This window comes from Tubulanus polymorphus, chromosome 1 (assembly GCF_964204645.1).
Source record: "Tubulanus polymorphus chromosome 1, tnTubPoly1.2, whole genome shotgun sequence".
Classification (NCBI taxonomy): Eukaryota; Metazoa; Nemertea; class Palaeonemertea; order Tubulaniformes; family Tubulanidae; genus Tubulanus; species Tubulanus polymorphus.
Genome location: NC_134025.1, coordinates 13666848 through 13691649, shown reverse-complemented (window position 1 = coordinate 13691649; position 24802 = coordinate 13666848). Strand labels below are relative to the sequence as shown.

The following is a 24802-nucleotide window of genomic DNA, read 5'->3' as shown; positions in this document are numbered from 1 at the left end:
CGCTAATATCGACTATATTTATCAAAGTACGTATCCCTTATACATGCAAAACTTAAAGGAATTGAATTGATTTGAGTTTAATTGCCAGGAAATCACGCTAGAACGGGGATACCGTCTTCACAGCTATCCATGACGTCATGATTATTCTACGAAGCGGATGTGGTTTTCTAGGAAGGTGCTGCAATTCGATCGAAAATTCTTCGAAATCTATTTAGCTCATTTCCCTCGGGATATGAAGTAACGATATTTTCTGAATGGTTGTTGATCTGGCTGATTGCAGACTGCACACACGTGTGTTTCGTTTGATTATATAGGCCTTTTAAATCAAGTATCGACATAATATATAAGGTTTGCTCCTTTTAAATTACGAACTTTAGTTTTTTAGGCCTACTACCGGATACTACAAGCCAACTTAAACTTTTGCGCGTAGCCGTAGGCCTACCGGTACCGTTGATTTGACTTGTCTTTAACCTTAATAGTTTTTTTTAAACTAAGGAATGTTTTGTATCAAATTAATTGTAGGCTTCCTGGTAAGTGTTAGGCCTAATTAAATTAGGCTAAGTACCAATTAGCAACAGACCATTTCAGTTGCAGGTCTGGTCGAATCTCTTGAAGTAAACCGTTTTCGATTTAGATGCCTTTTCTTTTCTTTGTTTAGTTTTCTATCACCTGGAGAAAGAATAAATTGTTACCGCACTATAGGCTAATATGTAATAGATGAAATCTAAGTGAAGGACCCCTCATCACAGCTTGATTTTAAATAATTTTTAATAGTAGATTTAGAAAACAAGAGAAAATTTACTGTTTTTATTGAAACTGCTAGGCGCCTAAGGGAAAATCACAAAATTTTAACAAACTTTCTCATCACGGGTAGATGTGGGCCCAATCTAAGCATAAGATTGATGAAGAAATTAAATCAATTCTTAGTTAAAACTTGAAAAAATGAAATCTAATGCCAGGGTTTATTGCAGGCCAGGGTAGAAAGAAGATGACAGCAACTCCAAGGTTTAAATTAGATTCATTTATAGGCCTTATGATTAAATCAGCGTTTAAGCTTATAAGATTGAGAAATCAATTGGAACGACATGAAATTTAATTTTCTGCTAGGAAATAAACTTGATGAGAATTTCTCAACAAATATAATCAATAATTGGTCTTATTGCTTACTGGTGGCTATAGGTCTCTAGGCCTACCACTATCTGCTAAAAATATTTCTATTTTGATATACCTAGATTAAGTGTATCAAGAATTGGTTAAGGGTTTTTAACCACTTTGTGATACCATGATGTCAACATTTGCGTTTCTATGGTGATGCTGAGGGGGTTTATTACATGATTGAAGAATTGTGACCTGAAAGAAGCCCACTGTTGATTCAGAAATTAGATCCGATATTTGAATAAAAAAGGAAGACAAGAAGATCACTTCGAATTTTATGTTTTAAGAGAAAAACAGTTTTCAGCTAGAAAAAAAAATGATTTAGATTATCAGCAGAAACATAGGCCTAATGTCGAAAAAAAATTTTCTCTTATGAGAAATATTCATTTGTTTCTTATGCCCCAGGAATATCGACAAGTCCCTAGCCAGCCATGTTTATGTTTGGGGAGTTAGATATTTGAGGAAAAATATTTGAAGACTCTTCGATCAATATCTTGATCTTTTACATGTATCATCCAAGGGGCCCATTAGCATGAATGAAATTGGGTCGATCGGACTCAAGATGGCATTTTGTGACCTCGTTTGTGCCCAAAAATTATTTCAATCTTGGCCTGAATTCTGAGGCATTGCTTCCTAATGGTTTGCCATTTTTCATTGAAATGCTTGGTGGACATTCTATGAAAAGTGGTCTTTCATACATCAGACAGGTATTTTTGATCAGCCAGTTATGACGCAATTGGCGGCCATTTTAGTGTCATCAGTACTCATTTGTAGGTGGCAAAGGTTTATTGAGGAAAATATCAACAGTTTTCAACTTAGAGTCTTGATATTTGATTTTTGGAATTGGGATCTCCCAATTCTTTGTTCTGGCCACCAGGGGAGTTAAATATTGAATGATATACAAATTGTCTATTTATATTGGCACCTATGCATATTTTGTAACCATCATCAATTGCAAAGTTGTAGCTCTTGACATTTTCTATTATTGTAAGTTTCAAGGTCATTGATATTTGTATATGGTCAACAGGGGGTGTTGAATAGTAGAATAATTTAGTATTTCCAAATTATGTTGGTACCTTGGCATATTTTGTTAGCACAATCAATTGTTGTAGCTCATGACATTTTCTACAATTGTGTTGAGTTTCAAGTTAATTGGTTTCTGCATATGGTCACCAGCGGGGCGTTAAATAAAACAATAACTTAGTATTTCCATATTATATAGGCGAAGTACCTAGGCACATTTTGTTAGGCCTATCGCAATCAATTGCAAAATTGTAGCCCGTTACATCTATGATTCTGGTGAGTATCAATGTCATTGGTTTCAAACTTGGTAGACTCTACACAAGTAGGAAATAGTCCGTGGTACATTCTTATCTAAATTCAGGTTGCTCTAGTTTAAATTGTAGCCACCAGGGGGCAGATCGAAAATGACATTAGCCGCGTTCACACTAGATTCGGCGCTTACGAAGTACCGTACTTCGCTGGTGCCGAATTCACCAAAATACGGCGCTTATACAGCCATTTACGTTCACACTACGAGTTGGCAATTTGGCACTTAGTAAGCCTAGTATAGTCACCCAGTGTGCCAATAGAGGGGAGTTTATTTAGTACTAAGTGTTTTGTACTAAGAGGATGTGAATACGCGGCTAGCTAAATGCCGAATCTACGTTCACACTACAGAAAATATGCGGCCAGCTCAGTGCCATACTGAGATCAGGTTTTCGGCGCGGAATCGCATTCCGTGCTTGATAAGCCGCGTATTTGAGTACGGAACTGAATAAGCCGCGAATAGGCCTCGAATAATTTCCTAGTGTGAACGCTTAGTACCGTACTGAAATCCTAGTGTGAACGCAGATATTAGCACGATAGAGCCTTCATTGCTTGGTACACAGGTAGGAAATGGTCTAAGGTAACTTATATTCCTATATAAATTCCGGTTGCTCTAGTTTAAATTGTGGCCACCAGGGGCTGTATTGGAAAATGACGTTTACGCGATAGTGCCTTCATTTCTCCAGAAATAGCTATAATACCCCAGGTTTTTCAATTGGTGCAGACTGCATTACCCGATTAATAGCTGAGGAATTAGTCTAGTAGGTGTGAGTTACCCTATACAGTGAGTTACCCTATAGACATAGCTTATAAGCGGGGGCATCAGTGATGTTTGGCACATATTTGATATGAAACTGGAACAAGTAAAATATGATTGTTTGGCAGGTGAAATCTATTTTTTATGACGTAAAATAAATGATTTTGACAGGCGGAATATGATGGTTTGATAGGCGACTGGCAATGTGAGGTTTAATTGTTAGTGATTTTGATGAGTCAAATGAACATTTAGATACCTATGATCGTGATTTTGTTGCGTCAAATTAATATTGGTTTATGACTGTATATCTATAATAAGTGATTTAGTGTTGACAGTATATCAAAGATCAGATTAGGTGCATCAAATATGATGTTTTGATGAGCATTTAATGTAGAATTGGCGAGTAAATTTGATGTTTCATTTTGATGTAGATGTGTTTAACTATATTGGTACCACCTGTACAATACATGCAGGCTACTTGAGCTAACGATGTTAAAATGTACTTTAAAATGCTAAAATGAAATGTGCTTTGTTTTTAGCCCACTTGGGACTTCAGTCCCAGCGGGCTATTGCGTTCACTTTTCGTCCGTCCGTCCGTTCGTCTGTAGACGGAATTCAGTTATTTTGGGAAGTTTGAAGACGCTTCAATGTAATGTCTTGATATTTGGGTTACGCATGTATCTACTATAGACACATCTTCAGCCCAAAAACTGGCCCTGTCAGATTCAAGATGGCCGACTGGCAGCCATTGTTGTTCGCCAAAATCAGGACTTTTTGCACATATTTCAAGTTTTCAAGGGAAATTTTGAAGACGCTTTGATCAATTACCTTGATCTTTCGTAGGTATTTGTATCCACCAAGGGCCCATCGGCATAAGAAAATTTGGGTCGATCGGATTCAAGATGGCCGTCCTGTGACCTTTTTTGTGCCCAAAAATGTCAATTTTGGCCTGAATTCTGAGTCCTGTTGCTTCCTACTGGTTTGCCATTTTTCATTGAAATTTGTGTTGGCTATTCTATGGAAAGGGATCTTCAATACTTGCGACAGATATTTTTGATCAGCCTATGATCACGCAATTGGCGGCCATCTTGGTGTCATCAGTACTCATTCGTAGTGGAAAAAAGTTATTCCACATAATATTGAAACCTTAGCCTAACATATTTTGTTACCACAATCAATTGCAAAGTTGTAGCTCATGACATGGTCTATGATTGCGGTGAGTTTCAAGGTCATTGGTTTTTGTATATGGCCACCAGGGGGCGTTGAATAATACAATAACTTAGTATTTCCATATTATATTTGTACCTATGCATATTTTGTTACCACAATCAATTACAAAGTTGTAGCTCATGACAAGGTCTATGATTGTGGTGAGTTTCAAGGTCATTAATTTTTCTATATGGTCACCAGGGTTGTTGAATAGTAGAATAACTTAGTATTTCCTTATTATATTGGTACCTAGGCATATATTGTTATCACCACCAGTTGCAAAATTGTAGCTGCTGACATGTTCTATGAATGTGGTGAGTTTCAAAGTCATTGGGTTTTGCATGGTCACCAGGGGCGTTGAATAGTAGAATAACTTAGTGTTTCCATATTATATTGGTACCGAGGCATATATTGTCATCACAACTAATTGCGAAATTGTAGCTGCTGACATATTCTATGAATGTGGTGAGTTTCAAGGTCATTAGTTTTTGTGTATGGTCACCAGGGGGCGTTGAATATTCAAATTGTTAGATTGAGCATTTGAAACTACTTTCCAAGTGGGCACGGTGTCCCTGGACCCCAAGTTACAATAGGAAAATGTATTTAAACTTTTTTCTGGATTTATTTTTCAGTAATTCACTTTTTACCGAATGAAACGAAATGTAATGAATTCATCAGCAGCTACAATACATCGAATATTGGGAGAGGCAATTGCCAGCATCGACTCTCTCAAAGCTGAGGTAGGCCCTATTCATGAAATTCATGGATGATTTTCCATGATTTTTAGCCCACTTGGTGCATAGCCTTGACGGGTGCTTTGCATATTTTTAGCGAATCTATTGTTCGCTTTTGCTATCACTAGCTGATAACGTCATGCTTCCAATTCATTTGCCTATCGCGAAAATTTTCCGTAAGATGGGTGGCACACTTTTTATCCAGATGGTCCTGAGATCTGATTTTATCGTTAGAGGTGTCATGTAGTATCTACTTTACGATCTGAAAATTTCATATAATTCCAAACTCGTGTTTTTGTGAAATAATCAAAAATATGCCAAAATCAAAGCAAATTGTCGTTCTATTCCTATACATGCGTTTCTGAGAAATCAAAATAGACCCGGACTGCTAGTGCTAGTTTTGGCTGTTGTTCAAACATTTTCACATAATTTTCGCTGAAAAAAAAAACGTCAAGATTTTCTCCCAGGTCTGTCTTAACGCATCCTCCCATGGCAGGGATTCGAACCTGATGGCATCGCTTCACTCAGCCACGGTACAAACCCCTGCCACAATAGACCTGGTGCGCAGGTACAGGCGCAGCTTTGCTGCACGCAAACTTGCGATCAATTTGCTCGTTGTAAAATCGCTGAGGTAAATTTCGGGCTAAAATAAAACGGGATATCTGATTGGCTGATAACGACATCATCTAATTTGTGCCTGTAGCTGCGCACTCGGTCTAGTGTGGCAGGGTTTCGTACCGTGGCAATCTCGATGCCATCTGGTTCGAATCCTTGCCGGGGGAGGATGGTCTAAACGCAGGGATCCCATTCGATGTAGCTCATGACATGTTCTATCATCATGGTGATTTTCACGGTTATTGGTTCTGTATATGTTCATTAGGGGGCATTGGATGTTAAAATTTGAGCATTTCTGACCAATGTGTGCATGGCTTCCGTGGACCCCTAGTTTAATGTAGAAAATCCATCCTCTTTTTCAGGCATGCGCCCAACAAGTCTATCAACTATATGTCTCATTATCGGCTGCAGATCGATTGACATTTCTACGTGTGTTAGCCAGTGATTATGGTGTTGATACAAATGGGATTGTGCAACTTTCTCAGTTGATTTCTACAACACAGGTATTTATTGTGGACTACATGCAGCCAAAATCTTTTGCTGGCTTTAATGAAAAATTGAAGAATGTTAGCTTTTCTTATGTAAACACAAGATTGTGCCAATTCTAAGTCCACTTGGGGCAATGCCCCAGGGCTGATTTAATTTTTCATCCATAATTTATTTTTGTGTCGATAGAATAGATTTTATTATTCAGAGATCTGCAGCCCCAAAATTGGCCTGAGCAGAATCGAGCTGGCTGATTGGGATCCATTGTTGCATGATAATGTTACATGAAATACATAATAATCATTCTTGTAAAGCTGTAATGTAGCCCCTATTATGTCATCACTATCCACATGGGTGTCAGGAACTACCTGAAAACTTGGGGGATTCCAGACACCCTGAAATCCCCATCTTGAAAGGGTTGATTAGATTGATCAGGTCTACTATAATGCAAAATGATAGTGGATATGTTTTGCTATATTTTTCAGGATCGATCGTCGGCAAATTTTGTGAAGTTACAAGAACGTTTGCGATTGGCTCTACTGCCACGATATCAACAGTTGTTCATTCAAATTGGTCGACTTAAAGGTGGTGTTAAATTACTGGTTGATATCCGCGCTGAAGTCCTGGTAAGGCTAAAACAAATACTCCCATGTAATCAAAATACAGGCTGTGGAAAAAAGTAGAATACATGTACAGTCAACTGCTCTGGAATATAGTTTGAAAATACAGTGTTCGGTTATTAGAAGGGTTTTTACGGATTTTTATTCACCTGAGAATACTGAAGAAATTTGATAAATAACGGAAAACTTACTCCTTTTCATGGCAAATTACATCATTCTTTCTTAAATGTTTCAGAATCACTCTTGTCAACTCAAATTATAGGCCTACTCTCAATATGACACTGTACTAGTGCGCCATCTGTACTAAGATGAAGATGGGGCACTAGTACGGTGTCAAAAAACGGGAACACATATTTTGTTCCTATTAATTTCCCCTAGGACAGATTTTTAAGACCTCAAAACTGATTTTTAAAACGTCTTCTGGTTTGAAAAGTGGGGACTACTGGAAAAGTTTTGAAAATACTGATAAACTTGGACATGTGTTCAGCAAAAGATAAAATCTAGGTTGGCAGCTTTGTGCATAGTGCCATTGATGAGGTGAAGACTGTAGTTAAATTGCAGCTACATGTATGTGCATACCTGTACTGGTGGTCTGCCTTAACATAGTGGCCTTGTTGCACTGATAGCACTGCCACAGCCTGTACATACAATTGAAAGTCACCTTACTCTCATTTCACTATTGCCGCTTCCCGAAGATACAAATTATGTGGAGTTCACTTTAAAGGATATTTTCATGTCATCTTGTAGAAAATGAAATCTAGAAACCGAAAGGATTTTGGCTTGATTTCATTGCTACATAATGTATAAGTAATGAGACGAGTAGTACTGTATAGGTTAACTATTTATTTGACACACGAGCTTTCGCTGCTAATGAATAGAAGCTTCATCAGGTGAATGCTCATTCACCTGATGAAGCTATTATTGCTTCTATTCATTAGAAGCGAAATTTCGTGCGTCAAATAAATAGTTAACCTATACAGTACTACTCGTCTCATTACTTATTTTAAACCTGATTAACACGGCTACTCTATGAATATTTAAATAATGTATGACTGTAAACTTCTACTTATCGTACTTAATAAAGTAACTGAGAAATTCAAATTAAATTGAAGTGAAATTATAACCTTTTTGAAATGAAAATTCAGTTTGTTCTGAAACGCAATTACTGTTAAGTTGCAGGAAATGATTTTGTTGGGCTGTTCAATCTGGAACTTAATTTAGCACTGTTTCTGTGTTTCTGGTTACCAGATAATAGGTGAATATTGTTACCTGATTATAAAATACGTATTTTTTCCAGCAAATGCTCACTACGAACGGTTTTGACGCAGAACATCACCCACAACTAAGGTCGTTGTATGGCTCGTTAAAAGATCTGCTTTCTATGTGGCTCTCTGTCTCCTCTTTGAAGATTGAAAAAGTGTTGCGGAGCTCATCTCCTGAACTGCTGCATAAGGTAAATCAGACTAGGTTCTTGGCTGTTTTAGTCAAGAATGATAGACGATCACTGTGCTGGTATGCTGTAGTCGTGATGCTATGTGGGCATTGAGACTGCTGTTGATTGCAACTCTTGTCATACAAGAATTGCTAGAACAAGTTGTTTCAGTGGATTGCAGGGGCGAACCAGGATTAGACATGGGGGGATTTCAAGGTTAGAATTAATCAGCAGTGTTTTCTATGAAAAATAGAAGCCTCCTGATATATTTTCCTGCATTTAACCAGTGAAATCTAGCATTCAGTGACGAAGCAGTTATTACTGATTTTTTTTGGAATCATTTGGAATAGTAGTTTTAAAAGAAAAAGAAATTTTTTTCAGGGGTGGATTCCAGACATCCTGAAATCTCCCCTGGATCCTCCCAGGATTGCCTTGATAGCCTATAACGTTTAAACGTGTATTTACCCTAGACACATCTACAGACCAAAAACTGACTAATTTCAGCGAATAACAATGGCCCCGCCTGTCGACCATTTTTATTCTGACAGGGCCGGCTAGTTTTTTGCTCACAGGAAAGAATACAGTCAGTGATAATTTCACTATATCGCACTGAATCAAAGGATTTGATAAATATTCATTAACATGCAATGAGTACCACATTAAAGACTAGTGGCCATCAAAGCGATATTGTGTCTCCTGAGTAGCTGAAGGTCTGACGCCCTGGGGGTCTTCCCCCAAAGAAATGTGAAATTTTAGGTGCTCTCGGACGCAATCTCAGAAATTTTAAACAGGAATTACAATAAAAACGAATCGGTAAGCTGTAACTCTAGAGTGCCAATGGAGCACCGAATCAGTTAGGTATCATGTGCGACAAGTATCGGAGAGAGTTAACATGATATATGTCTGTTAAGTCACATGCAGGCAAACATTGACTTTATAGAAAATTTTGTGATGGAAATCTTGAGTCCTGCTCAAGTGGTACTCGGGGTAGGCTGGATCTGCCACTGGAACTCTTTCTATGTTGTATAGAATATATGAATATCTATTTTGTTTAAGATATCAGAATATGAAGCTGTCCATCCAATAAAAAGTGAAGTTGATTTGAGGTGGAGGCTTGGCTCTTACAGACGTTGTTATGTATTCACACACATGTGTTTACCAGATGAACCAATTGTTGTACTTCATACTGCTTTAACCAATGAAATATCATCAAATATTCAGGTAAACTAGAGACTTAGGTCCACAAATGTTAGGTTTGAGTCAAATTGATTCATTTTAAATGATTCAACTACCCTGTATAGTAAAATTTTAGCTCATACCTGTAGAACTTGCTTCGTTAATAGAAAAATCCTTCTTTTTTAGGCTATTGTTGAACCTGTTCAACAGAATGGCCATAAATCTGAATCTGAAAATCCAAGCAATATCAATACTGCCATATTTTACTCGATCACATCAACACAGAAAGGTAATTAATTTATCCTCATACATGATGTTGATTTATATAGGAAGGCGTCGGATTCATTCTTTGTTCTGAACTTTGAAATTTCTTAATCTTCAGGGCTCCAAGGAATAGAACATGGTAACAACATAATCAAACAGGCTGTGTCAGCATTAAGGACGGAATTTCCTCACATGCATCAGTTTGCAAGTCTGTCACCAATTCCAGGGTTCAAAGATTGGTTGATAGATCTCATGAACAAACAAAAACACATGGAAGGTATGATCTACATTCATACAAATATTGCACAGAAATACTGATTGTCACATAAGGTTGGGAGCACTGGTCTGGAGGTCAATAGTTCATGTTGACAACTGCAGTAAGACTCTACCTTAGGCTCTTTCTGACTTATAATTATGATAATGATGATGTTAATTTATTCGATTGTATAGAGTAGAACTATAAAAAACTATCTGCGCTTAACGTCACATGAGAAAATACAATACATTATAAAACAAACCACAAAATCTGCAAAGGTAGTTCAAAAATAAGCCAATTTGAAAAGTTCAATGTTGCCAGACTTCCAAAAATTTCCGGAATCAAAACTTTCAAAAAAAATTTCTTTACGCTCATGTAATGCTGAAAAACTGCTTCGCGGACTCTCAGAGACGTGTTGCTATGACGTCGTGACCTATTCATTAGCATAACAAAACAATCTAGGTGGCGCCACGTTACAGGCCACAAAAGCCGTTTTTCAGCATTAAGGTACGGGGAATGATCTTGAATTTGATTTCCGGAAATATTATAGCTAGGTGCTGGCAACACCGAAAGTTCTAACTTTGGATTTTTGGATTTTGTGCAGGTTTGCATCTGGTTTTGATATGCTCAGCCACTTATAGTGGTATGATACTACCAGTGGTGCAACATGTATGAAATAATGAACTACATGTCACTGATTGGAAAATCGAATGCATGTACCGCTGTATAGATGCTGTAAAAATTAGCATAGATGCAGCATTATATGATGAGAAATTGCCATACACACTGGGAATTTTGCCAATCTTACATCTGAAATGAGAATTACCGGTACATACCCACTTCATGAATGCTCCCTAAAGATGGTACTAATAACTAACAATAACACTTTTTAATCCATGGCTATTTCAGAAGTAGCAGAGCATCCGAGTACAGTGTTGTTCTCTAAAACTGAACTGTCACAATTTTCTCAGTGCATTCCAAAATCTATGTCGCAAACGATATTTGAAGATTTACGAAAGTGTCTTCTGGATAATTCCTGGTTGATGCTCAAAGGTATTCCGGAACTGCTGAAAGAGCCATTAATAAGATTGTGCGTGAAGTACTTGTACATCGAGAAACGGCGTGGTTACCCAATAAATCCAGTTGGTAAGTTGCTTAAAGTGATTTAGTGATGTAACTCAATGTCAATGTCAGAAAATCACATGACAAAATGTGATTCATATTGATGGAACAGACCAATGAATATTCTGTTCAGAAACTACATTTTAGATGGAGGTTAGTCTCAAGACATTATAGCTGATATTGGTTTTCATCATCAGTGCTTCACAATACAGAGCCGTCGGAACGGGGGCGGCAGGGGATTGCATAACAAAAACTTTTTTGCACAGCTCTGCAATAAAGTCCTAAATTTAAATGAAGTTTGAACATTATGGTACTCATAATACAAGGTGAAGGGATGAACATCTATTTATAGTAGCCCTTCGATGAAAAAGGCTTTGATGTCAAATCCTCTCCAAATCTCGTATTATGTATTAAAGGGCAAATGCTGTCAAAATTTAGCTTTCCGCAATTTCTTAACCAGAAGAAACTTAATATATGTATAATGACCTGAGATCTGACTTATCCAAAAAAGTTGCTCGAATTAGCCGTGAATTAGTCATTTATTTATCTTTCACTCCATGCGTATAGTTCACATTCAACCCACGGTGGCGCTATATTTCCCTCGAGTTCTCTACCTATTCCTATGGTTTTTGCCAATATTTTCACAATTTGGATTGATCGCCAATGGTTTTTCTATACGACCGGCCCTGTGGTATTGCATTTAGCCACCGGCAAAAGCCGCGATCTTTTTTCTTGGCGTTCTTGCACATGAACACGTTGGATTTTTCGCCAAAAATAAAGGGATTTAGGAAGTTAAGGGAATTGTCACTCGTAATGGTGAGCTGTTCGGTTTTGGGGTTATCCCTTGTTTCTTTTTCCCCGAAATAATTTAACTAATTTAATTTAATTTGATTTAATTGAATTCATTATTGTTGAACAATTAATTGAATAATAATGCCGCCCCTCCTAGAGGTCAGCATCGTGGCGGGGAGGGATAATCGGTGTTTCGTGTGCGTCCTGTAGGGGTATATCTGAGCAAATCTGCTCCAGGAGTAATCCTTGCAAGACTTGCGAGGTTTGGTCCGAGGACCTTTGGATTCGGGCGATAAGGTTCGGAAACTGAAAGTTCGTCGTCGCGTTAATAGCAGAGATTCGTCGGTTTCGGCCGACGTGCCCATCGACGTCTTTAATTCGATTTCAAATCGTAAAGCGGAGCGGTTGCCGGCTGTACTTGCACGGTCGGCTTCCCAACTCTATTCACCGGGGAGGAACGCTAGTTCTCTGGTACCGGTCTCCGGTCAATCACCGGTCGCTGGTCGATCACCAGTTCAGCCGGTTCAGCTTGTTTCAGACTACAGGATCTGGACCAAGCGCACTCGGCCGCGGTAGTCGAGATACCGGCACAAGCAGGATGGCACCGGTCCGACCGTCGGTACTGGTCCGGTTCGGGCACCAATCCGGTCCAGATGTCACCCAGTTCTGAACTTCCGGTTCGGTCATCGGTGTGCGGTTCGTCTGATTCTGACGTTTGTCGCTCCGGGGATAGAGCTCGCTCCCCCAACAGGTCCAGATGCCGTGAACGTAATCTTCTCGCAGTTCAAGGATAGATCGCAAGAGGGATTACGATCGTTGTTGCACAAAGTTTGGCCGGCAGTTGCCTCATCGTTCGTCGACGTCGGTTAGGAAAGAAGGTGATTCTTCTAGCAGGTCTTGATACCATTCGAGGGACCATCACTGAAGTCGTCATGATCGTCGGGGTATGGGAAAATTCCTGACTCAGAAGGATTTCCGAAGCAAAAATTTTAAACTTGTTATCGTCATCACAACAATTCGTTACTGCGACTTTTACAACAGGTAAGCCTATTCCTGATTGTCCGGTTAGAAGTTCGCCAGCCCACTCAGTTATTTGGAATTCTGACTCTGAATTCCTGGATGCTGGGGTAGGGCCTGATTTCAATGAGGATCCGGTCCCAGAAGCGGCAATTCTTTCTGGTGTCGTTCCTGCCGCAAGCAATTTTGGGTTGCCCCATTCAATGGGGACTTCCCTGGCTTGCAACCTTTCTCCCTCTCGTTCAGTTTATCCGAACCCGCAGGGGACATGCCATTTAGAGCAATGATTAGTGAGTTTTTTGACAAACACGGAGCAACTTGCGCTAAGCCCACAGCGGCTCCTCTGTTCGGTGAGTCAATAGAAGCTTATCGCCCTCTGGACTCTGATCTTAATGTTTTACGCGAATCGTCAGTGGTTTCAAGAGAATGGGCTTGAATAGATATGCAATGATGGGGTGAATGTCGCCTGGAACGTTTTCGTTTCCCCCTCCAGAGCGGGGTATGAAATCTGGAAAAATATTTAAGTTCAACGGATCTGCCTATAGGCGCATTTCGCTTGGCGTATTTTGCAACTCCAGGTGCTGTGGATCATAGTCATAGCTGCCTGGATGCTGATTATACTTTGATCAGCCCAGATACTGGTTCAGCACAGTCAGGTACTTGTTTGCCTAAGTTCGGTTTGGTGGCCATGATGTCAGTCCTGGACAATCTTACCAGGGTTGGTTCGTTTCAGGATAAGGCACTTGTGGTGTTGACAGGCGAGCTTCGCGAAACACTCGCTGCCGTCCATGGGGTCTCCGACCCAGAGTCAGTTGCCCTAAAACTAGAGGGAATGGACCGGATTATCCAATCTTTGGTTCGGTCTGTTTCACATGTCATTCCGTTGTCGGTTCGGGGTCAGGCTAATCTTGTTTTAGCCTCCCGTCAGTCAGTTATGGACTCCAGTTCCAAAGCTCGTCTACCAGATATGGTGTCCAATTCATTACTGAGAGCTCCACAATGACCTCAGTCTTGGACTTAGTCCATCAGCTAGGGTTCCGCGTAAACAGAAAAATCTCAGTTGACGCCGGTCCAACAGTTCACTTCTATCATGGAATTCTATCTCCGAATCGGCAAAGTCTTTCCGTCCATGGCTCGACTAGCCAAACTTCAAGAAGCTGTAGCGGGAGTTTCCACAACCCAGAGAACAGCTCGTTACTGGTCACGGCATCTAGGCACCATAAGCTTGATGGGTCTGGTGGTGCCCTTAAGCCGCCTCAGAAGCTGGCGCTTGCAACAATATTGGAAGGTCTTCTGGTCTCAGTCGGAGGGCAACTGGGAGACCTTGATTCCTGTATCTCCAACCGATCTAGGTCCAGATCTTCTATGGTGGGTGAAAACTACGAATCTTCGTCGCGGGGTGTCACTGGCCTCGTTAGAGGCTCCAGTCGGGCTACGAGGCCACCAACCACATGAATTTCCTGGAAATGCTAGCCGTGTGGAAGGCCCTGAAGTTCTTTCACAGGAGAGTGGAGGGCCATCACTTTTGGTTAGCCACGGACAATTCAACAGTGAGAACCTTCAGAATCAAGGGGGGCACTCACTCAGAAACCCTCATGGATCTGTCAGCCAAAATTCTTCTTTGGTGCCAGGTTTCCTTGACTGTGGCACATTTAGTAGGGAAAAGGAACGTGATGGCCGATGCTCTTTCTCATCGAGGTCAGGCTATTGCGACAGAATGGGTTCTCCACCAAGAAGTAGCCAATCGGGTTCGAGACATGTTCGGCAACTGTTTGCCACCCGTTTCAATCGGAGGTGTCCACTGTTTGTTTCCCAGTTTCCAGACGCGGAAGCGTGGGGGTCGACGCCTTCTCTCTGGATTGGTCGGGGATGCATGCGTATGCATTGCCGCCCACACCAGTTCTCCCGCGCTTGCTGGATCAAATGGAGAGATCAGTCAATTGCAACATAGTTCTGGTAGCACCATGTTGGCCATCGCAGAAATGGTTCCTACCACTTCTCAACCTTCTGTGCGACAACCACAGGATTCTTCCGAATTTCCCATCGATTTTGTCTCGGGGGAACTTTGGGCATCATCCGAACAGCCAGTGGTTAAATCTGATTGCCTGGCCATTGACCAGCGATCCTTGTCAGCTTCAGGCTTTCCGGAACAGGCTGCCTCCTTTATCGCAGGATCTAAGCGGCCATCGACAAGTACCATTTATGATGCCAAATGGGGTCATTTTGCAGATTGGTGCGCTACAGGGGAAATTGATCCATGCTCACCCTCTGTAGCTAAATTGGCAGATTTTTTACTGCATCTATTTGTTGTAAAAGGTCTGCAGGTTATAACTATTAAAGGCTTCTGGACGGCCAAACGTAACAGCGGATCATCGGATATCGCAGCTAGTTATAGGGTTTTCTGTTTCCCGGCCTCGGGTACCGAGGATAGTTCCACCCTGGGATCTGTCAGTAATTTTGAAGAAGTTAACGGAGGCTCCATTTGAACCTCTTTCGGCAGTGTCATTTGCGAATTTGTCAAAAAAGACTGTATTCTTGCTGTTCTTGGCTTGCTCGTCATTCTGAGATTCATGCACATTCAGTTCGACAAGGTCGTATTTTCTTCGGCCAGCGAAAGGAATTTGTTTCGCTGCGGCTTGTTTCGTCAAAGAACCAATGGCCAATGTCGGTCGTCAATGTGAATTGAAGCCCTAAAACATCGAGTGGAACCGGGTCTTCCGGACAGGACGTTATGCTCTGTACACGCGTCGCGTTTCTATTTAGATTGCTCCACGAAGGGGTACGCGGGAGCAGTTATTTATTCCGCTGTTGGATCACCTGAAGGGTGATATTTCTCGGGACACAGTGGCCCGATGGGTCTCTTCACTGATCAAGGACATTTTATTGAAAGAGAATCTTTCCTCGGAGGGAGTTGTTTCTCATCAAGTGAGGTCTATGGCTACTTCCTGTGCAGCCTTTTTCTGGTGCTCCTTTGGAAGAAGTCTGTCGACATTCACGTCCTTTTATTTACGGGATGTGTCAGGCCAGTTAGGCTCATTAGCGTCGCTTGGTCCTGTTGTTATGGCTCAAGGTGTCCGTTCTTTCGGATCGGACTCTTTAGCGTAAATTTTTATGTTGCATTATCAGGATCACGAGGGGTGTATCCATGTACATAGTTTGAGCTCATGTTCGCGAGTAATAATTTTGCCAAATTCGGGGGCCTCAAGCTGGACGGACTCACTGTGGCCAATCAGTCTTCCCTGTGCTACAGTGCTCTATTGCGTGCTTGAGTAAGTGCTCTCTTTTTTTCCTCTTACCTTGCGTTTGAGCGGTGGTTTTTCAATCTACCTTTCCCACCATCCTTGTGCTAGGCTAGTCTAGCAAAACCATAGGAAAGGGTGCAGTAATCGACGGAAATACTACAATTTTTGGAACTAAAATTTGTATTTCCGAGTAGTACTTAGCCTTTCCTATGGTGGGAATCCCGCCCACCTGCCCCGCATAGCTGCATTTTTGGGTCTGCTATGGCATAAAAAGATTGCGGATTTCGCCGGTGGCTAAATGCAATACCACAGGGCCGGGTCGTATTGAAAAACCATCGGCGATCAATCCAAATTCAGAAAATATTGGCAAGGAACCAGCAACCATAGGAATGGGTAAGTACTACTCGGAAATACAAATTTTAGTTCCAAAAATTGTAATTTTTGATGTTATCTATGACAATCAACACAAGCACATGTGCGCGCTTGTATGTGTAGCCTATGTATAATTGAAAAAATAAACATAATTTGTTCACCATATTCACAGACCTACAGCGCTACTCACTTATTTACCATATCATGTCATATACAACGGTAGCAACTGTATACAATGGTAAGAGTTTATTAATTCAAATCACTCCCAAAACGATAAAATATTGCATAAAATGTCTAGTGAAATGACTGGAAGCCGTGAGCGTTTGTCAGGGATGGCATCAGAAACACCTGCTTACATAAACAATAACGGTGAGCACGTGCTGGAATTGCCGGTTTAAAAGTCGTATTTCTCAGTAATGGCTGAACTAAAATTCAAACCAGTTGCATATTTGTGAATATACCACATTTGAAAATAACTTTTACACAATATTCTATTTTTACAGCATTTGCTCTTTAACTTTCCAAAGGATTTACAACAGTGCTTTATCTTGAATTAGTAATCGTGGTGTCCAGCCTACCAGATACTTGTTGAATTTTGCATGTTGTTATGGCGCTAGGGTTCCTGAAAATCGATGACCTCATGGCCACACGTTAACTGAGTGGGCTGTGGCTGAGTGAACCACTTGACGCATGATTCCAAGTTGGCATTGGCATGGGTGTACATGAAATACAAGTGCTGCTTCCTTTGGAAACCCATCTGTGATATTGTAACATCTCATATCATGTATAAATATTGTAATCACCCATTATGTGAATGATTTTTATATGTTTTGTTACAATACAATGCATCTACCTGCCTGTTGGGTAAGTTGGTTGTTGGTTCTGGCTACTGCCCATAAGTTGTATAACTGTTCTTCCCTTTTGAGGAAGTTAACTGACAATGCCATGAGTGCCAACTCCGGGATAACTGTTTATCATCGCCAACAGTTTCTTTTTTACTCTGATATATTTTGAACTTCATTTAATCAGTTCAACTTTCCATTTCATAAGGCTGTGGTAAACCACTTAGCCCATTATTTTTAATGAAAATACAGATTATTCTGTCCAAAAGGTAAAAATTTAGTTATGGCAGTCATCTTGGATTGAGTGGCATTGACCTGAAAGTCTCTTAGAGTCAAAATCTGGATGGTCAGTAATGAATTCTAAGATTTTTATACCTCCTCAACGAAGTGTAGGGGGGGAGGTATACTGGAGTCAGGTCATCGGGTGTCCGTCCGTAGACACAATCTTGTGCGGAGATCTCCTAAACTGCTGGCTCTCTCTTGTAACTCAACACATAGCATATGTTTGTCCCGATGCTTGATACATGAAAAAGATGATGTCAGATAAACTTCTAAATGAAGCAGATTTTATAATGAAAATGTGTTGCGGATATGTAGTTCGTGGAATGCTAAGCCCCTGTGCAAAGTTTCAAGGTCACATGGTATTCCATGTGGCCACCAGGGGGTGCTCAGTACATGAAAAAGTAACGACTTCAGATCAGTGTAAAAGAAACATATTTCATTATGTCTCCCTGGTGGTGATTGGGGCACGTTTCCACCCCTATTGAAAATGGAGGTTATGGGCCATTGAGTGGCCACCAGGGCAGCCATCTTGAATTTTTAGTTTGCACAATACAGCTTATAATTCTTGATGGATTTTCACAAAAATTAGTGACAGTTTTGGCAGGTAAGATGAAAATTGAGGTCATCAGCCATTATATATGGCCTACATTTCTTGATTGATTTTCATGAAATTCAGTGTGAGCATTGGGGTAGATGAGATGTCCACCCCTATTCAAATAGAGGTTAGCAGTCATCAAATATTGCCCCCAGGACAGCCATCTTGAATTTCTTTGTTTGAGTTAAGATAGGGTGTGTGACTTTAATTCTTACGAAGTGGGGGGGAAGGGGGGTATTTAATGCCATAAGCTGTAATTCTTGTTTTTGGCGAACCATAGGTTTGCTTATGCAAACGGTCTGGTGAAGCAGTTTTCATTGAAAATGAAAACAGTACTGGTGTGTCAACAAGGCACAAACATTGGCTATTGATTCAATGTGTTGATATTTGGTTTCATGGTTTGGCTTAATGAGTTCTCAAGCCCACAAATTTTTCTATAGTGATCGAATTATTTTTAGGGGACTTATTCTTGAAAAACACGTAAAACCAAAAGTAATGGCAAGTATTTACATATGACAATTTGCATACTTGGAACATAAATAATATAAAAGCTCAATCCTTCCTGGAAGTGTTGCCTTTTTTTTGCGACTCATTTCAATGTACTTTTCGACCAACAGGCCCTCTAAATTTTCTCGCTTCTATTTATCTGAGTTGACCTTGTTACCTGAGCTACAATGAATGTGATTGGTTGTTTGTGGGATAAATTCCTGGAATTTCGGCGCTTTTGATGTAATTGGGAAAGCCCAATGTTGAACCCAAAACAAAATGGCGAGCATTTCATTTGATTTGGTATCGTATGTTCGCTTATAATTTGTTCGGTGTTACGAATATAACCGAGTAGGCTATTCAATTCAGTATCCGAACTAGCAAGTATGACGATACCAATGGAGTTTTGACTTAGATTTGTCTTGTCAATGCCTTAAAAACCTGCTAACCCGTACGGTTTAACCGTGGCCATCGGCTTTTTTGTGAACCGTGTTATTGCTCTACTCTATTCAATTTTAGTTGTGAGCGGAGAGAAATTTATAATGGACTTAATAGTCTGTAGACAATAGCAGGCAGTGGAATGCTCTCAGCTATTCATCTAATCAACAATCAGGTTTTTCAACACTGATTTAGAGGTGGGAGCTAGTCTACACACATAGACCCTTATATATCGCTACAGTAACGTAACAGTATAGTTATCACACGCGTGCTGTAAAAACAAACCCAGATGAGACTAGGAGACGTGCGCCACGCGCGTATTTTGATTTAATTCAAGGATGATAAAATCTGGAAATTGCGAGTATAATGATATCTTGTATGTATTAATCGTGTAATAAGGGGCTAAGAATTAATGAAGTGATTAGATTTAGAATCAAAACTTGTTTTTTGAAGAGTTTGTGCAGCATATCGTCAGTTGATGGTTTTAATTCGGTAATCTATTCTACATTCGATTGCAATCCAAATTAATTTATAGTTAGTATAATATTTTTGACAATATACACTCAATGATTTGATGGTGAGCCACAGGGCCATTGGACCTTTATTAAGCCTTACACTGAGGGTAGGCCCCCAAGTGGCATATTTGACATTTCTTTTCTTTTCTTCTAGACCCCCTTTCTTCCCAGGTTCACCCCTGCATTGTTTGGTCCTTTAAAAGATTTTCTTTTTACTTTCAGCAAATTTCCACTTAAAGAATGGTGCCGTTTTGTGGCGATTAAACTGGTTAGGTGATAATTCACGTCGCGGTCTGAATGCATCATGCGGAATCATGGCAAACTATTGTTACTTTGTGAATCCCATTGAGATACTTGAGGAGAACAGCAAAAAATATATGCAGGACAAGAAAATTGAAGTGTCAGAAGAGATCCTTCATTATGTCGAGCAGATTCGAGCTATTGATGTTGAATATGAAGAACAGAAACAAACGTTTTGTACATTATAGCACGGATTCTGATACTTTGTTAAACATTGTGCCATTAAGAAAATATTGTATCAGGGTTCATAGCAGTCATAGACTTACGCCAAAATTGTGGATCCCTGTAGTTACCCGTGACAAAACAATGCTAACACATACAAATCATTGTCATGGTGTAAGTACCCTAAAGAAACAATGTATGCTGTAAAAATGAAAAAATGACAGTTGACTGTATTCACGATAGGTTCTGTGATTGGAATAGGCAATAATAGAAGTATCTGCAATCCCGTCCAAATGATCTGACTTCAATCAATTACCTCCCCCAAGAAAATTTCAAGGGGTTCTAGGGGCATCCGAGGCCCATTTTCCAGCATTAACTAATGACAAAATAAGACAAGACAGCTGTCACGCGCGGTCGATCGTTTGTTGTGTATGTCATACATATAGTGAGATCAGTAAGGTTCGAATCCCTAGAAAACAACCACCTTCACCTTGCTCACGTGCATTCGATTGCCAGATGCGATAAATGATGAAATGCTGCGATCAGGCAATGCGAAAATAATTTCTGGCCCCGATGCAGTTCACAGGACTGATTTCGAGAATAATCGAATCCTAACCTAACCCCCTTCCAAATCTTTTAATGCAAATTTGAATGAATCAGAAGAACCACCTTGGTAATTATTGATCCCTCATATGTCGGACCAACCGCACCGGTAGCTACGCCGCTGGAAATATGAGAGAAAATACAACAATTTCAACAATTTATTTTTTTTTTTGATGGAAAACCTTTCATTTCTTATTTTGTAGAAATTTATAAGCGGAACCTCAGAGATGAATATAACCCTTATTGTATTAGGCAAATGGTGATGGGTACTACGCGCCATGGAAAATCTAAAGGCTATGAGCCCTGCCATAATATATTTTTATCCACGTTAATGTCTCTGTAGAAGTCTCATATATTCCCCAGTTGGACAATAACTATAGAATGATACGATTTAAATTTGAGGTTCCTGTATGACACAGGTTCCTTAGTTTCTGTGTTATGTTAATTACTGTACGTGTGTAAGGATATAATCCATACACAAGCAGTTGTCTTAAAAATACTGTTACAAAACAGATTAAACTTTATTATTGAAATCGATTATACCCTTTCGCCTTCTATTGTACATATATGGATTATGTTACTTCACTGCCAGTGACAATGATCTGCAACAATGGCCAATAATTGGCCTCACTGCAAGTATCTAAAGATCAAGAAAAGTGTTGATATTCTTATATTTTAGCTACGATTTTATGAAAAGTTAAGCTAGTCAACGATGATTGAAATCTAGACCAACTACCGTATCAACATTTGATGTTTATGGTACATGTAATAGTTTACCTATTGTCAGTTTTTTGAGCTAATTATGACCAGATAATAGGAAATGTATGATAATGAATTTTTATATTTCGCATGATTTTTTACATTGCACTTATGTACAGCATATACCTGGTGCTGTAGACTCTGCTCAAGTAAGATCCATTAAAATCCAGGTATGGGATCATTCATTTATTAGGTACGCATAAAATTTGAATTTTTCAACCCCACCTCCCCCTCTGTACGAAACATCGGCCATTTTTTCATATACATTAAGCATAACAGTACGCAATTGCGCTTGACACCTCCCCCTCCCCTAATGCGTACGTAATAATGAATGACCCCTATATTGAATTGTTATGCTGACACTATACATGAATTCTATACCATCCAACTCAGATGTCGCTCGAATCAAATTTCCTACCTTACTGTTATTTGGGTACTGTAACAAAAACAAATGCAGTACAGTGGGCCATTGCAAGTGCCTCGCCAGAGATGCCGTTCAATATTCACCAAATTTGTATGTCAGCAAATAGAGGTGAAACTTTACTTCATACTTACGTTTTACGTACATATCAGTATTTAATGTAAAATGTTTCACCTCCAAGCTGAATGAGCTGAAGTACATGACTGTGAAAATGAACGCTTTAACCCTGGGGCTTCCTGAGTGGACCAAACGAATGTACTAGAAATGGATGAAATCTATCGTCTTCGACATGAGTACGTGAAGTATATGCATTTGACTTACGAGTGAAACACCATTAATAAAAAAGATATTGTCTTAACACCCTAATGCATGATGTTGATATTTCAAATTGATGTTTCATATAGGCCCTATGTATTTTATATAATATTGTCTCTTATTTATACTGAAACTCATTATTCAAGTCATTTGTTTTAGAAACAGCTAAAAAAGGAGACATTCTTGAGAATTTTTATAGATATGCATGTAATTTCTGATTCCATGTACATGTTATTTATGATGTACCGTAATCGTTTCTAACAAATATACGTCAAATGTTGTTACAGAGTATGCCGGTATGAAAAATTATCCAAGTGTTTCCTCACAGTGGAATGTAGAATGATTAATGTGCAGATACTAGTTAAATCAAAATAAGACTTGGTATTTAGTGCTTTAGCCTCAGCAAGGGCCGATCGAAGGAGAGGGGCTGGGGTGCAACCTCCTCTAAAAATGTCAAGTTGCCCCGAAATATTATGGGAAAATGAAAAATACAGCCCCGCCTAAACTCGTCTATCCAGTAATACATAAATATAGCCTAGTCTGGTATCGCTCTATTTGTTGATCCGCCTTATCCTGTAAAATTTGGACCTTATTTCCATTCATTCTTTGCCTAAACCAGTACGCGGCAATTGCATCACAGGTGAACCAAACGGAGGAAAGTGTCTCGGAATTTAAGAGAAACGTGAAATGTCGTGTCTATTGAAGGACTTGTGTCTGGAATACTATGAGGAAACAAACCATCGGCGATTCGTTACAGTCTGATCGTATGAAATACAAAGAAAGTAGTAATCCTCTTTTTTATCCATAGATTTTCACGATTCTCCTAACTGGTAACCGCCTAATTCGGCAGAAAAATGAAGGTCCCAACTGTACCAGTTTAGGCGGAGTCTACTCTATTGAACTGATACATAAAAAGTTGATAATTAGTCAACCCCCCATAAGTCGTTGCCCTCGGGACTACGAGTTATGTGTAAGTTGTATTCTAACGAGTTATTTTTAAGTCTTGGTTTTATAGGAATTCCGCGAATGACCCATGAAATTACGATATATACGACGCTCAGATTCCAAAATAATTATATGAGAGATGTGATGATACGACTAATATGATGACGACTTATGCAGGGTTGACTGTATAAGCTTGTAGTCTGTATTTGCAATTATTAGTTTAATAATGCTTTCCGATGAGCTTTCTTTGGGGTTGCTCTTTTAATTATATATGCCCAATTATGGGGTGCACCCCTGACTAAATCAGACCCTAGATCAGCCTCTGCTCAGCTGACTATCGTATTTAGTTTCCACCTGGTCCTTCTGTAAAAAAGTATCAAGTTTTCTTTGTAAGGTTATCTTGGTATTTGGTTCATACGTGGCATCTACCTGAGGCTATAAAAAGATGCTCTTGGTTCTCTGACTTGGAAAATAACAAAAATGACCTGTGCTGGCCAATGTGTTGCTTTATGATATTTTTTCAAAATTAAACATTAATGTAGCCCATTTTTGAAATTTGATTTGGCAGGGTTTGTTCACCAATTACCAGGTATTGAAATAATTTGTAAAGTAAGAACCAAATAAAAAAAAAATCATAATTCAGCTATTATCCAAAAACTAGGGACACAGTATTGCAGGATTTTTCCTACATCTTGGCACTTATGCATTGGCACTCATGCATTTTATCAAGTAAAACCTGTTCAATCAGATCAGTTTAATCCAGAATTTGAAAGTAGTAGGATAAGTCGATCATGGCATATTATTTATAGCCCACCTATACATAGATATGTAAAATATGATGTAAAATTGGGACTTCATGTAACCGTATTTGAGTATGTTTAGGAATATTGGGTTGAGATTTTTAATGTTCAACATATCTGCAACTCAGTGACCTAACAATTAGAATCAAGTTGGGTGTCGGTAGCTAAATTTGTGGAATGTGGAGATACTATAAAATTGTAATCATATACTACCAGGGGCACAAGATTTCGATGAAACGCAATATCCAGTACCTGAGCATTCTAAATCTTATGCCTGGTATGTAAGATTGTCGAAGTAGATCTGATTATCAAGCGTTTCACCAATTCCCGAGTAGACCCCTACACCCCTGGTTGTATAATAGACCTATTAATTGTTGAACAGGAGAGTGTAATTGCAGGGGTTTTCAATAATAACATTTGAAATGATTGATGCACAATAATTGAACTGAGAATATTAAGTACGTGCCTCAGATTTATATGTTAAGTAAAAGCGCATTTTTTATTATCATACGGAGAAGTGTGAATAAATTATTGACAATATATTATATTCTAATAGGTGACTTATTTGTGTTGCTTGGCATTCCTCAAATCTAATTATTTACAAAAATCAAGGAAGAACGTGGCCTTGAAGCTTCGGTCTTTGGATTAGCTATGGATTATTTCAGCGAGTAACCAATAATTTGAATAACTCAGGCTGATTTTTTCCTACGATTTATGCTATATAAAATTATAAAGAATTGAGTTAGTTTGTTTGGGGTGAA

General features: G+C 39.4%; 1 protein-coding gene across 2 annotated transcripts; it reads left to right on the top strand.

Annotated features, from left to right (window-relative positions):
* The first annotated feature begins 167 nt into the window (after positions 1-167).
* LOC141902737 (malonyl-CoA decarboxylase, mitochondrial-like) lies at positions 168-24574 on the top strand. Of its 2 annotated transcripts, none has more exons than XM_074790603.1 (10): positions 168-348; positions 5083-5190; positions 6162-6302; positions 6771-6911; positions 8203-8358; positions 9394-9558; positions 9700-9802; positions 9896-10054; positions 10943-11179; positions 19959-24574. In XM_074790603.1, the coding sequence occupies exons 2-10, from the start codon at positions 5101-5103 to the stop codon at positions 20222-20224; spliced, it is 1458 nt and encodes a 485-aa protein (XP_074646704.1). In that variant the 5' UTR covers positions 168-348; positions 5083-5100; the 3' UTR covers positions 20225-24574. The 2 variants fall into 2 exon arrangements, with proteins under 2 accessions (XP_074646704.1, XP_074646712.1); XM_074790611.1 differs by having other exon boundaries at positions 188-291.
* The last annotated feature ends 228 nt before the right edge of the window (positions 24575-24802 follow it).

Excerpts from the sequence above, each read along its gene's own strand:
- LOC141902737 (XM_074790603.1), top strand. The coding sequence starts at position 5,101 with ATGAAACGAAATGTAATGAATTCATCAGCAGCTACAATACATCGAATA. Across the intron at positions 9,559-9,699 it reads AAATATCATCAAATATTCAG|GCTATTGTTGAACCTGTTCA; the intron begins GTAAACTAGAGA and ends CTTCTTTTTTAG. Across the intron at positions 11,180-19,958 it reads TTACCCAATAAATCCAGTTG|CAAATTTCCACTTAAAGAAT; the intron begins GTAAGTTGCTTA and ends TTTTACTTTCAG.